We start from the raw sequence: 14,181 nt of genomic DNA, 5'->3' as shown, positions 1-14,181 counted from the left end.
CAGGCTGCTGCTGAGAGGAGAGGTCCCTGCACCAGCTGGCTGCCTGGGCTTGGCTGATACCCCAGTGCTCTGCAGGCACCTCACCCTGAGGATCTTGTTAGAGAGGGAGAGACTTGGCGAACAGATGTTCAATATAGAGCTGGGCTGATGGGGGTATCGATCTCTTTGGTGCAGCTGTGCCTGTTTGCCCACAAGCAATGGCTCTTGCAGCTGCAGCTTAGGATGTGCCATGTGCCCAAGCAGCTGGGGACTGTGGATCTGCAATGCCTTGACTTCAGTGTCCCTTCAGGTGTGTGACTGCAAGCAAAGCAGTTACTCACAGTCTCTCCAGGGGCTCCAGCTTCTCCTCGGGCTCCTTTCTGCCCCTTTGTGCCCTTTGTGGAAAGAAGAGAGATAGAAGCTGATTAGAGATGGGACAGGACTGCCTGCCAGACAAAAAGATTTTGAGAACGTGAAGTAGGCGATGGCTTTTGTTAATCAATTCACAGTGGAGTTTAACGGCTGAGGAAATGGCTCTCAGTCCTGTGTGCAGAGAGAAAATGAAACATAAAAATAAACCCCTGAGACGTAAGAAGAATTGCTAATGACTGATCAGCTCAGAGGCTGTTTCTCAGCACGGGATGCTGACACTTGCAGGCATTCATCTGGGTGAGACTCTTTCCTATCTTCAGGCCTAGCAGCTATTTAATTTCCAGCTCAACTCTGATGATTTCCCTTCACAGAGACAGTTTTGCCTGCAGTTCTCAAATATAAACAACAGTTATTTAGAAATGGTCAAAATAGATCATAGTGCAGAGGGTTTGTTCTAGTCCTACATACCACATAGCCCTTTCTTCAGTATTTTGGAAGGACAGAGTCTACTCACTGAACAGTACCCTACTTAGCACGTTAGTTAAAACTTGCATGGTATTACTGTTTTATTCATAATGCTAAGAGTGCTGCTAACCTGTTGATGCCCAAGTAATGGCCAATTATATGGCTTGGGCTGTCATATACACACGTGTGATGGCAGAGTGAACCCCTACCTGTGGTGACTTGAAAACATACCTCAGTGATAATTGGAAATAATATGTGTGAACCAAGAGGTTTTCGGAAGATAATTAAGACTATAAAACCATTTCACATGAGCCATAATGCATTCAAGTGCATTCAAGGTCAAATGGGCTGGTGTTGAATCTAGATGCTCTGCAATGTTTTGGCAGTGTGCTGCAGTAGCATATTTGTGAGACCTGTGGTTTGGTGGCATCAATATAAAGATGCCCTTTTTAAAGAGTACCAAAGTTGGAAGGAGCCTCTCAGACAATACTGATCTTGCTACAGAGACACCATGTTTATGCTTTGATTTTCCTCGTGTTGCTCTGATGTCCAGCATAAGTAAATACAAAAGTCCTTGAATTTACCACAATGAGGAAAGAGAAATGGGCTATTGGTGTGTAGGGGAAGAACTATTTACAGTGATACAGACCTTGAAGGCACTCTTCTCTGATCATGTCAAAGGTTTTCTCCAAGGCCCAGCCCTCTTACCTCTGCTCCTGCAGGTCCTGGGACACCTTTTTCACCTGGGATCCCAGGTAATCCCTGAAAAAACAGAGGAAGAGAGGTGAAGTAGCTGAGGGAAACTGCTCTTTTTTTCTCCTGAGCAGAAGGAGATGTCTTTCCTTCCTCCCACTGAGAGAAAAAAGGGTGGTTTTCACAAAGGCTGTGACTGCACAGGAGTCTGTCTCTCCTGGGTGTTCAATCCAGAACAAGAGAAGCCCAGAATACAAATGGAGTAGCCAAATGCTGGGCCACATCACTTCGAAACCCCTTAATAAATCCAGTACATTCTTACTGACACCCAGGCTCTTTCTAGCAAACCCCACAGTCCTTTTTTCAACTACTAAGGTCCAGAGCTATATATTAGGTCCTTAAATTCATGTAGTCATGTAGCTTCCTCTACAGTCAGTATAAAGCCAAGCACGTCTGTGGCAATTCCTGTTGAGAGAAGCATCCCATCTATGGAAGGAGCAAGTCCCACCCTCTCCCTCCAAAACAGGCAACTTTCATGTCCTCTCCTTGCTAAAGTACAAAGCCAACTGAAGAAACACTTGGCTGTGCTTACAGGTTCTCCACTTGTTCCTCGATCTCCTTTCTCCCCTTTTGGTCCAGGTTCACCCTGATATAAAACAGTAAGACAAAGAGAGAAATAAAAGGTTATTTCCATGGCTACAAGTCACACTAGTCATGTGTGGTAAGAGGGCTCTTTCAACCAGTTATCAATTTCTGACATAGAGGAGCTTCTTCAAAGGACTTTGAGGTCAATGAATCAAAACTGATACCACACGCTAAGACTTGGAGATCATTGCCTAGGCTTTTTGGGTTGTTATGCAGTAATTCGAAAAGAAAACAATTTTCCCTCATACAGAACAGTAGTTAAAGCATTTACCATTCCAAAATTCATTCAATTCAGCTCCAGTGTATTAAAAATCATATAATATGACCAATAGCAAAAGCACCAGTACCACTGCACCACATCTCTGTAGGACCACAGACCTAATGTTATCCTGCAGCTGGGGAAATGATTCACATACAGACAGTTCCCTATTCCACCTATAAGAGAGAGGTGTTCAGAGTTTCATCTCAAGCACTTCCAGAGAGGTGCACTATGTAGGTTTTCCTAATCTCTAGTTCTGTTAACATCTCCATACATCCATGTCACTTCTGCTCCCTCCTGCGATGTTAATACATTATTTCATGCACAACCATCACTGACTAATAGGATTAATTTATTCCTGTTCTTCCTCCTTACAGTAAATTGAAGATGCTTTCAGACAGAGGTTCATCAGCTTTGTTCTGAGCTCTAGAAAAAAAAAATCAATAATTCCATATTTCTGCTTTTTATAAGTTGAAAAGGAACAGCACACACCTGTGGAACCAGCTGGAATAAACCAGGCACTACGTGAACACTCACATTTGTATATTTATACGAATATATGTATTCAGGCAACAGCAATCATTACTTATTCATTATTTATCATACAAAGTGTTTCAATTATGCAATCAAGGAAGAGTAAGAACATCAGTGATTTAAGCTCCATACACACACAACGAACAGTCATCAGTCAAAACGAAGAGCCCAAGACAAATCAACCTGAATTTTATCCACATCAGCTATTTGGCAATCATTTCTGCAACACCTGGGAATTCTAAGTAAAATTGCAAATTAATCTCTAACAGACAAAACAAATGTAACTGCATAAATATTACTTATGTCTGAATTTATTATGCATGATGAATAAATATTATCATCTGTGATAAATAATAGGAGGAATTTTACACTGCAAGTATCACCCCGTTAGAGCAGCTTTTATTCAGGCAGTCCCTGATGCCATCTAGTGGCCTTCAGAAAGGTAATGGGATTACCAAAAGTAGTTCAAGCAAAGGGTCCTATGCAACAGCCATGTATAGTTGTGCTTGGAAGCTGACATTTCAAGGTCTAAAACCCTTTTGGGAGAGCAAAGCAGCAAAGCACAGATATAAGGCAATACATTTGTAGGCAGGGATGGTGTCATTGAGTGGGAATAAGGGCATGACTTACCAGGGAAAATAAGACTGGATGTGAAAAAGTAACTCAACAGGTAAAGGAAGGAAGGTTTTTTAATGTTCTCCTTTCTCTCACCTTTTCTTTGATTATTGACTTTCATGGTAATGAAAAATCAGCAAAATTCCAGTCTAATGTCCTTGCACAGCCACAAACATGGGCAGAGCACCATTTCTTAACACAACCTGCCAGCAAATCTGCCTGTGACTCCTTCCAGATTGGCCAAACCCACAACTATCTGTTGACTGTTATCACTGTCCACTAGTGCTGCACATTGTGGAGACATCTACCACTGGCAGCTGGACTTAATCACTGCCACCCTTTTTTTTCCTATGGCTTAATGAACAGAAGTGATGCAGTGACAGCTAACAGATGTTACCAACCTGGTCCAGATCAGTGCTTGCAGCTTCCTTGACCTGCCCAGGAGAGTAAACCTGCTCTTCTGTCATCTCAATTAACACGTTAGTCATTTCTGTACCACTTTAAGGAGAGGAAATGCAGCGGGGGCTCATCTATGCCCAGCTGAAGTGGAAGATAGAACTGCTGCCTTCTATCCAGGCATCCAGGCTGTGTTTCCTGGTACTATACACCACATAGTCAATGGAAAGCAATAGCAAGCATTGTGTTTTGGCAAGTGCCTGACAGCCTTCAGCACTCTGTTGGTCCTTCAGCCTCTATAACATAATCCATGACACTTTCCTAAGGCTTATCACCACCTTCTGACACCTTAATTTGTAGAGCCGTAAATCAAAGGTAACTATCCTTATCTTTGATTTACAGCTCTCAAAGCTTGCAACGCTATGTACAAGACCTGTGCTACAGTATCATCGCATTCATCTTACACAGAGGAACCCCAGCAACCTGACCTGCTAACACACTTCAAACCTTTTACTCTTTACTGTCTTGCAGCTCATTTTCAAGACTAATGCACTCAAAGCAGAAGAGATAACTCCTCCTGTGACTGCACCACTACAAAGGCCACATAAGACGTCATCGTTCTGCGTATTTCCTTAGTAAATATATTAGCAAACTACAGGTCAAGGGGAAAAATGAATCAACAAAATCTTATCTCTATTTCCAGTACTACCTCGCATCCTTATTTCCTTCCTCAGCCTCTGAAGAACCTGGCATATGCACTTTCTTTTGTAATAACATTATTACAGCCATACCTCTGCCATTTATACATGTCATAAAGCCTTCTGATCCTTAACAAGCTTATTCACGTACCAATGGTCCAGTCCTATGTACCGGCAGATATTTCGCACAATGTATTGTAAGTGGGACTTTGTTTTAAACTTAATCTAAGAGGCAGGGACAGCATACAGCTATGTCAACTGTGACCACAGATTACTGCTGTTACCAGGGCAGCTGTGGACTTGTCATGGCAGGTTACAATGAAGTTGCCCAGAGCCAGGCTCAAGCTGAGTTCTTTTACTGAAGCATATAAATAACATGGAAAATACTAATATAATAAGGTGCCGTGTGTCTATCACATACAAGAGTCAATAAGCCAGAGGCCATGCTTATTAGAGATGTTACTTACAGGAATTCTGGGGCGTGGGGTGAAGAAGGCTGTCTGGAAGAGAAATCAGAGTGTTAAAAGAAGCATTGCCTATTATTTTCCTTGCAATGTAATAACTTACATGTATTCTCCTTGTCATTACAGATTACACTCTCCATATATCCATCAGGTTTATAAATGAGCAACTCGTTGTAACATCTGGCTGCTTGGAAAAAAGCCCACAAATGTCTGACATTTTCTGGAGTATTTGAAATATGAACATAAACCCAAAAACATCCTGTATGTCCAACTGCTATGAAAAAACAATATTCAACCTTGTTAGCAAGTTGACTCCTGGCAATCTCCAGCTCACTTTTCCACTTTGAGCCATCTCCAGTATTATTAGATTTCCTGATGCCTTGGCTGACTTTGGTGTGTTCTCTCTCTGCTTTGTACCATAAACAAGACATATATATCTCAACATGGTTGTTTTAGGGATTACATAGCCATATCACACGATGGCATGAAGCAGCCTTTGGCACAGTCTAAAGAGGCCCAACTAATGGGCCACAAAAATGATCACAGGAATGGAGCATCTCTCCTATGATGAACAGCTGAGAGAGTTGGGGTCATTCAGCCTTCAGAAGAGAAAACTCTGGAAGACCTTATTGTGGCCTTTCGTTACTTAAAAGGGGCCTGTAAGGAAGATGAGGAGAGACTTTTTAGCAGGGTTTGTTGTAATAGGAAGAGGGGTGATGGTTTTAAACTAAAAGAGGGGAGGTTCAGGCTGGATGTGAGGAAAAATATCTTTACAATGAGCGTTGTGAAACACTGGCACAGGTTGCAAATGGAGGAGGTGGATGCTCCATCCCTGTAGACATTGAAGGCCAGGCTGGATGTGATTCTGGGCAACCTGATCTAGTTGAAGATGTCCCTGCTCATTGCATGCGGGTTGGACTAGATGAGCTTTGAAGGTCCCTTCCAACCCAAGCTATTCCATGTTTCTATAATAGCAGGGGACAAATTACAACACTTCTTCCATTGCTACATGACAGCCTTTATGCACTTGATTTTCACCAGCATACCTTGATTCAAATTCTCTCCATAAGCTGTCAATGTGGCAGCTGTATCCAGCTGTGGTGTGCAAAACTGACACGTGGATATCTACTGTTTTTTGGAGGATCTGTGACCAGGATCAGCCCTCCTGTTGCAATGACAGGCCTGTTCCTAGTGCTTGCTCCAAGCTGCTTACTCAGACTTTGCTGGAGGGAACTCTGAGGTTTATGCATTTACACTCAGGATGCTGGTTTAATCACTAGTGAACTTCACTGTAATTATACTCATGCTCCCAAAAGTAATATTTCAGGCTTATTTTAAAACAATAAATTCTTGGTTTCTTGGTCCTTTTTTGTCTTTTTTTTATCAGCAGAAAGGGCATGTTGAATTAAGTATGACTGGTTTGTGTGTCGGATCCAGTGCTGAATCCAGAATGACCTCTGGGATGAGAGGGTCTTTCTGGCACTACAGCATGGCACTGTATGCAATGGAGGCTCTGGGAGGCTGCAGCATCACTGAACCTGAGTGCTCCGCTCCGTAAGTTCATGACAGTGAGAAGTGGCACCCTTTGCTCTTCCTGGGAAAAGGTGAGTTGCTCCCCAAGAGGACAAGCTGTTGTTCACTGGTATCTGTGAGAGTGAGCCAACCTTCTTCTGAGATCCCAGTGGAAAAATCTAGCTCACCCTGGAAAATGTATATGAATGTACTCCATGTTCTCAGCCATTACCTCCTTCAGACAGCTCCCACAGCTGCTAAACAAATCACAAATTTGAGTGCTACCATAAAGCAAGAGAACACAAAAATGTTGTTTGTGAAGAGGCAGAGAAGGGCACAACCTTCCCTAAAATAAAAAGTCCAAATACACTTTGACATCACTTCTCTGAAACAAAGGGAGATAATCTCAGAGCAAATGGGTTCTAAAGTTTCTGTAGAGAAGTATCTTGAAACACTTTGTTTCTGAGGAATTTGTGTGGAGAAAGTGTGGTGATGCATTGAATGTTGTTACAGCACAGAACACAATCTTACTTACTGTTCCAGGTAAGCCTGGTGGTCCAGGGGAACCTGTGTCACCCTAAAGAGAGGAGAAATATATATCTAAGGATATAAAAAGACCTCCAAAAAAAACTCTACATGATCAGTTAGAAGATGCAAAGTTATCAGATGAGATATAACCCAGTGACAATCTGCCAGCTCAGTGAGACTGCAAATCCTGTAGCACTTCTTGAATGGATGGAATAAGACAAGGGGTAATGTGTTCAAACTTACACAGGGGAGATGCAGGCTGAGTATAAGGAAGAAATGACTTACTGTGATGGTGCTGAGGCGCTGGCACAGGTTGCACAGAGAAGTTGTGGCTGCCCCATCCCTGGCAGCGTTCAAGGCCAGGTTGGACACAGGGGCTTGGAGCACCCCATTCCAGTGGAAGGTGTCCCTGTCCATGGCAGGGGGTTGGAACTTAAGGTCCTTTCTAACAAAACCATTCTATGGTTCTATGAATTCACTGCATTGCTCTGGCCAGAATTCCTGTTGTCATTGGTTTGTTGCATGCAGGATTCTCCCTTTGTTGTCTTTATCACTTTATGACTTCAACTTCACAGGTCAATGACTTTCTAACGTTACTCATTCAGTGTAGGAGTGATATGGAGTTTAATTTGCATTATAAGTTAAAGTTAATCAAAATTTTTGATTGAAAAACATGTTTCAGCTGAACTTCTTTTATGAATGGAAAAAAAAAATCCTCTGTGTTTCATGACGAATAAGTTTCTAAATTCAGTTTTCCCCTTAATTTTTTAGTTAAAAATATACTGTTGAGGAAGTACCTCATGAGAGTTATAGACCGGGTGTCTTAGCTGCCGTGGACATTCCTGTGGGCTGCGCTCCACAAACATCAGTCACCCTGACACTTCAAAGCCAAGAACTACAAACAACACCTATTAACTTCCCAGATATAAGAAATTCAAGAGCTTCATTGGAGACGCCTTTTGACCACCCATGAAAAAATTACAACCTCCATAGATGGTGAAAGTCACTTGTAAACTTAGGACTAATGTATGCTGAAAAGAAGAACAAAGTGGTACCCTCTTCCTGATGGCTATTGCCACTATAATGAGGGCAAATTTTTCACTATACAACCACAGGCATCAGCAAGGTCAGTGCTTCATCTTTACCTTCGTGTCTTCAGGGTTTGAGTGTAAATTTTGGTAGACATCCCCTTTGTCTAGTTCTCTCATTTTCATTAAAATTAATAGTGTTGTGATGGCAGAAGCTCAGACCGTTCTTTAAATTACTGTTTTAGTACATCACAGGCAGGCGTACAAAACTTCTTTAGGAATTAATTGCAGGCTCATTTCTACCAGCCAATTCTAAACAATGAAAACTTTTCTTGAATTACAGAAATTTTCCTTAAATTGCATCAGCTGCTTACTCTTTATTGCATTACTCAATAAATTATTGTCCCCATCCCACTCACAGCTTTTTCTGCTGCTTCTCTGTAAAGCTCAGCTAAAAGACTCTGAATGTTTCTAATCTTCCTCAGACATTCTCCTCTATCACTAGTCTTTGCCCCCTTGTCTCTTCTTCTCTTGTCTAAGGAGGATCATGCTCATTTTATGACTTACCTTTTCTCCTCTTTCACCTTTCAATCCCGGGAAACCATCTTTTCCTTTGTCTCCCTAAAAGCAGGGAAAGGAAAGCAAGAAATACTCATGTTTTGATTTGATTGCATTAGTCCCACTAGAATATTTTACACTTTCAAGTTGATCTTACCTGTCCTCCACGTTGTAGTGCAAGCAATTAAAAATGCAATATTTTGAAGATGGCTTCATAAAATCCACACTATTTTCAAAAGCCAGTGAACAGCAATCAAGTTCATGGAAAGGAACTCACCAATCCTAAAATAACTTGCATGTAGAAGATCCTACTGCCTGATGCAGTTATAAAAAACTGATTTTTTTCTAGTTGGACAAGAGAGGCACCAGAACAGGAGTTGAGACCCAAAATGGACATTCATACTACCAGTTTTGTATATATATAAGATTTCTGAATCATCCATTCACTGGTGCATACTTCTCTATTTTGCCCAGGTAACCTGCTCATCTGAATGGGCGGTGCTTAACAAGGATGATGAGAGTACTCAAAGTGCATACACAAAATGTATTTATCTTGCACTCAAATAGGAGAAATCTGAACTATATTACTATGACTTCATATATAGAGAGAATATATTCTATAGCCTATGCTCTACAATACATACAGTAAACTGACCGGTAAGGCCTCAGCTGATTTTAGATCCTTCTTTATCACATTCAAATATGTAGTGTTTGTATACTCCTATAGAAATATGTACATGAGTACCTGATCAGACCTCATTTACATGGCTAAATTTACTGTCAGGCCCCTGATTCAACTGTTTCCCAGTATGTAGATGCCTCTGGAGGTTTGGAGCTAGCCAGAGGGATGCAGTAGACAACTAGGACATAAGTGGAAGTTAAGCCATCAGAAAATGATCCAGCCATCTGAAGCCTTCTCCAGAGCTCAGTGACAAGTGGGATTTGTGATTTTGTTGTAATTATTTTTATTTTAATGCTTTTAAATCAAGCAGGTATTTCTGACAATCAGGCCTAAAGAACACTCTACTTCTACTGCCTCACAAGCAGCATGGCATAAGTCATAACCTTCTGCATTTAGGATTGACACTCTTCATTAACACCTCTGCTGCATTTAGGAATAGTCATTAGGCAGTAAAGTACCTTCGTGGAAGGAGTACTTGTTGACTTTGCTGGACACCAATCAGCTGCTCACCACAGCAATCACATCAAGAGAGTATGTCATCTAGGAACACTGGAGATAAGTCCTGATGCCAAATGGCCAAAAAAAGAATCAAGCTCTGACTCAATGTCACTCACCTGGTCTCCTTTTTCTCCTCTCAGTCCAGGTAAACCCTGAGGACCAGGAAATCCTGCTTCACCCTGAAAGTAAGACAAAAGTGTGTGAAATCTAGGAAGAGGGACCAATCATGGCTTCTATAAATAAATGCCATTAATCCCAAATTGAGAATGAAAAGGCAGAATGATGGTTCAGGCTCTTCTCTCACCCATGTCAGTTAAAAAGGATCAAGTCTAATTCACAGCATAGGCTAATATAGCCACAGTACCCTTAGGCTGGGGAGGATGAAATCTTTAGCTGTCTATGTCTTTGTCTGATATGAGACTGTGAATTGATCAGAACTCATAATAACTGCATATGGTTTCTTCTTGATACCTTGTCACACCATGATACACACGGTCTATGCTATAGGTCAGAACCTGCCCCAGCTTTTTAATGGGATTGAATAAAGATGTAGTTTGCTGAGAGAATAGGATTAGTTTGATTACCAAATAATTTCTTATTAATGGAAAATCATTACTTAAAACAGCAGCGAAGACCTCTTTTCTTTTGCCATTAAACTATTAACCAATTCCATGGAACTTAGGACATGTTTTCTTCATGCTGCTCTGTAGCAGTAATACGCATGCAAATAAAAGCAGCTAAAAAAATTAAATCTTTTATTTTCATTTTTAATGATCTGGCATAGTCTGGAAATGCAAAACCTGCACTGTATTAATCTGAATGGTACAGATGTTACCTGGCAAGGAGATCTAGAATTTTCTGGATGCGTTATTGCACATTTGGATTTCTTTCTGCTTGAACTTTACCTTTGAGTTTCTGCTTCATAATACTTCTTATTGAAGTAATTATGATCTCTGTGTCATGTGGTTTGTTCTAAATATATCAAGTATTCTCAAACTCAGCTCCCTGTTGGCCCAGTTTGTCATCTAAAAATAACCATGTAGTTTTCTATTTATAACTATTCTGCTATCTACAGTCATAATGCAATATCATGAAGGATCTCAGTCATGGGCAGGACCCAAATGCACTAAGTGCTGTACAAATACAGAACTAAGAAAAGGTCATGCCTGCTCTAAAGAGATTAACTCTGAAGTATGGGAAAACTCAAAATGTTACTGTGATATAGATGCAATGAGTCTGCAGAAGAAATCAGATGAGGAACAAGAAGCTGGGGGAGCATCAGGGTGGTGTTTGGAGAACTCTAAATAAAGTGACATTTTGTGATGAAGGGAATGGTGTTTTATGAGAGCCACTGCAGGATCCAAAGCAGGATGCAGAGCAACTTTGGCCTCTGGAAAGGTACTGAAGCAAAATTTCAATGAGTTTGTATGAGCTCAAGGGCAGAAATATAATGCAAAACAGCCAATGTGGATTTGCTAAAAACGAATCATATCAAACCCATCCAGTTCCCTCCCTTGATACAAGAGCTAAGCAGGGAAGAAAGAAGCATTTGTGCAATGTATCTTGACTTTAGTAAGATGCCTGACACAGGCCAACATGACGTTCTCATTAGCAAACTACAAGAATGCAGCATAGAAGAAGGGCCTCTGGAGGATGGTGTACAACTGATCGAAGAAACTACATTCACATACCCGGTATTAGTTCGTTCCTGTCAAATTCACAGGATATATTAAGTGAAGTCCTCTAAGGGGCTGCGCTATTCAATACCTTAATTTATGACTGAGGTGACAGAAAAGAGAATAGTTACGAAATGTGTGGAGAACACCACGCAGTGAAGAGAGAAACAAGTGTTTTGGAAGGTGGTATTAGAAGTCAAAACTGCACTGTGTGTGGAGATGGTGCAGACCAAGTGGCAGTGCTTTGGTTGGGGGTCTGAACCTTCGTGGCTGGGCTCAAGCCATCAAATGCAAATGACACATACAGATCTTGTTACTGGCCAATGGCTTTGTTACTGCATGTGGTCACTTGATATCTTGCTGCTAAGGTCATTTTTCCTGCTCACCTGCTCACCAGGTTGGCCACGGCTCCCTGGTTCACCCTGGAAAAACATAAGCAAAAGTTTAACACTGCAAGGACTCTTTTGTAAGAACACTTTCTCATTAGTAAAGTGTGTCCTCTATTGTCCTGGCCCATTTTGTTCTACCTACTTCCCACAAGGCACTGAAATTGCCTTCTTGATGGCTAGGAAACCCAGACTGCAGGGAGCCAACACAAGGGCCAGGTCAGATCTCCCTGTACATGTAGACTTGAAAGAGGAGCATCAAAAGGGGATTGGTATTTTGGAACACCATGAACTCTGAAAGACAGTGAGCTATATCTGCTCATCCACTTACACCTCCAATTTTAGAGGAATCTTACTGTCCTTCCTTCAGTATAAGGCCTTCCAAAATCACACCTTGATTAACTCAATGGCTACATTGAATCTTGAATAAACTTGAAATAAAATTCCTTACCTTAGGACCAGCTTTTCCAGGAAAGCCTTCCTCACCCTTTTCCCCTTGTTCTCCCTGCAGGGAACACAAGAAGTTAATATACAAACTCCTCTGGTAGCACAGCATGTTTGCAGGCAACAGCAAGGAATGTTTTGGCTCAGACCTTCAGTATTAGCCTGAGGATGTAAACAGAGCCATGTGAGAATATGGTTCCTGAAATGTTTTTCCATTCTAGCACTGTTATCACATCTCCAGCACCAGTCACCCTACCAGAAATTTCTGGAATAACACAAAGTCGATCACTGTTACATGAAAGGTGTCCATAGTGACTTACCTGAAAAAACACCCTACAATTAGTTTCTTCAAATTATATAGGGTTAAGTCTACATTATTTCTGTTAAGAAAAATAACTAATTGTGCAATTGGGACCATGGCCACTGGGTCTTTTAGGTACATTCTTTGAAACAAATCTTTCAATGCAGGTGGTGTCAGGATGGGAAGCAGAGGCTGGAATGAACTACAGAGCGGAGAAGTGCAGCAGGTACTACACAGGGCTGGGATGAAACCCAAAGTTTATTTAGCCTCAGAAATTTGTTAATCTCTCACCTTTATTCATCAATAAATGGGAGCTGGGTACTCTGCTAGACCTTGGCTCAAGCAGTCAGTGCACTCAATTGAGAGAGGCAAGTATAAATTTTGTGTGTCACTGGAACAAGTAGGGGTCGTAGTGCTCAAGTATCAGAGGCATGAAGACCACTGCCAATGCAGTAGACGGTTAAGAGCTGCTGTCCTTATTCCAATATAGCTTCATCATCACCAAAGCCTAGCTTGGCCTTCATAGTCAGAATATGGAACATTTCTTTGACACTTATTTATGTAGTGATGACAAGACAACCAGAGGATGTCCTACTTCTAAATCTCCTATCTCCCTTCTCCCACTGCAGATACAGCAGAGGAGACAATTATTCCCAATCTGTCATTTGCAGAAGCTTTCAAATGGGGGATAAAAAGTAGGAAGTAATGAAGAACTGTGTGTCTCTCAGACCTACAAAAGCCTTAGGGGGATGGCAACTCTTCTTTCCAGCCCTTCAGGGAGGAAAGAAAGGAACATCTTTGAAGCCTGCCACACTTCTTTGTTCTTCTTTGTGCCTTGGACACATACCTTGACTTGCCAGCGTCATTGGCTTTCCTGAATGACAGTAGAAGTTTCTGTTTGCAATGGTCAGCTGTGTTTGCCAAACAAGATGCAGTAATTGAAGACTGGAAGAGGATCTGTCATCCTTACTGTATTTACAACCAGATCCATCTTCTTAATGACTCCGTACACAATCATACCAGGAGCTTCACCAGTGGCTCAGTGATGTGGAAGGGGTGCTTGGTGAAGGGGTGTTTGGTTCTAGAGATGTGTCCCCCTTCCCACTTAGACTTGCTAGCTTGCTCAGATAATCTGCCCAGATAAGTAGCTTAATACCAGTGTACTCAGTGTCACTTGCCTTTTGACCTGGAAGCCCAGGAAGCCCATTGAATCCATCCTTGCCAGGCAATCCCTAAACAAGAGAAAATCATAAGCTGTAAGTGCCTGTTCTTTAAATCATGAACAGCAAGATCAGCATAAGCATGCTCAGTCCACCCCTCTTGCCACTCACCTAAGTTTAAGAAGAATCACCTCATGCAGTTTGCTTTGACTTTTTCCCTACTCTGACTCAAATCATACAAAAGTTCTCACAATGTGCATGATCTACTCAGCCTGTTTTCCAGTATCC

General features: G+C 41.6%; 1 protein-coding gene across 1 annotated transcript in view; it reads right to left on the bottom strand.

The window, feature by feature from the left end:
* Positions 1 to 14,181, bottom strand: part of COL22A1 (collagen type XXII alpha 1 chain) — a 226,935-nt gene that overhangs the window by 52,466 nt on the left and 160,288 nt on the right. The window contains exons 26-35 of the mRNA XM_030505667.1: positions 13,912 to 13,965; positions 12,440 to 12,493; positions 11,989 to 12,024; positions 10,043 to 10,105; positions 8,756 to 8,809; positions 7,168 to 7,209; positions 5,124 to 5,156; positions 2,102 to 2,155; positions 1,525 to 1,578; positions 321 to 374 (exon numbers count right to left, since the gene is read on the bottom strand). Coding sequence (XP_030361527.1) covers positions 321 to 374; positions 1,525 to 1,578; positions 2,102 to 2,155; positions 5,124 to 5,156; positions 7,168 to 7,209; positions 8,756 to 8,809; positions 10,043 to 10,105; positions 11,989 to 12,024; positions 12,440 to 12,493; positions 13,912 to 13,965 — 498 coding nt within the window. The remainder of the gene's footprint in view (positions 1 to 320; positions 375 to 1,524; positions 1,579 to 2,101; positions 2,156 to 5,123; positions 5,157 to 7,167; positions 7,210 to 8,755; positions 8,810 to 10,042; positions 10,106 to 11,988; positions 12,025 to 12,439; positions 12,494 to 13,911; positions 13,966 to 14,181) is intronic.

Source organism: Strigops habroptila, chromosome 1 (genome assembly GCF_004027225.2).
Source record: "Strigops habroptila isolate Jane chromosome 1, bStrHab1.2.pri, whole genome shotgun sequence".
NCBI lineage: Eukaryota > Metazoa > Chordata > Aves > Psittaciformes > Psittacidae > Strigops > Strigops habroptila.
This window is presented reverse-complemented; position numbering and strand designations above follow the sequence as displayed.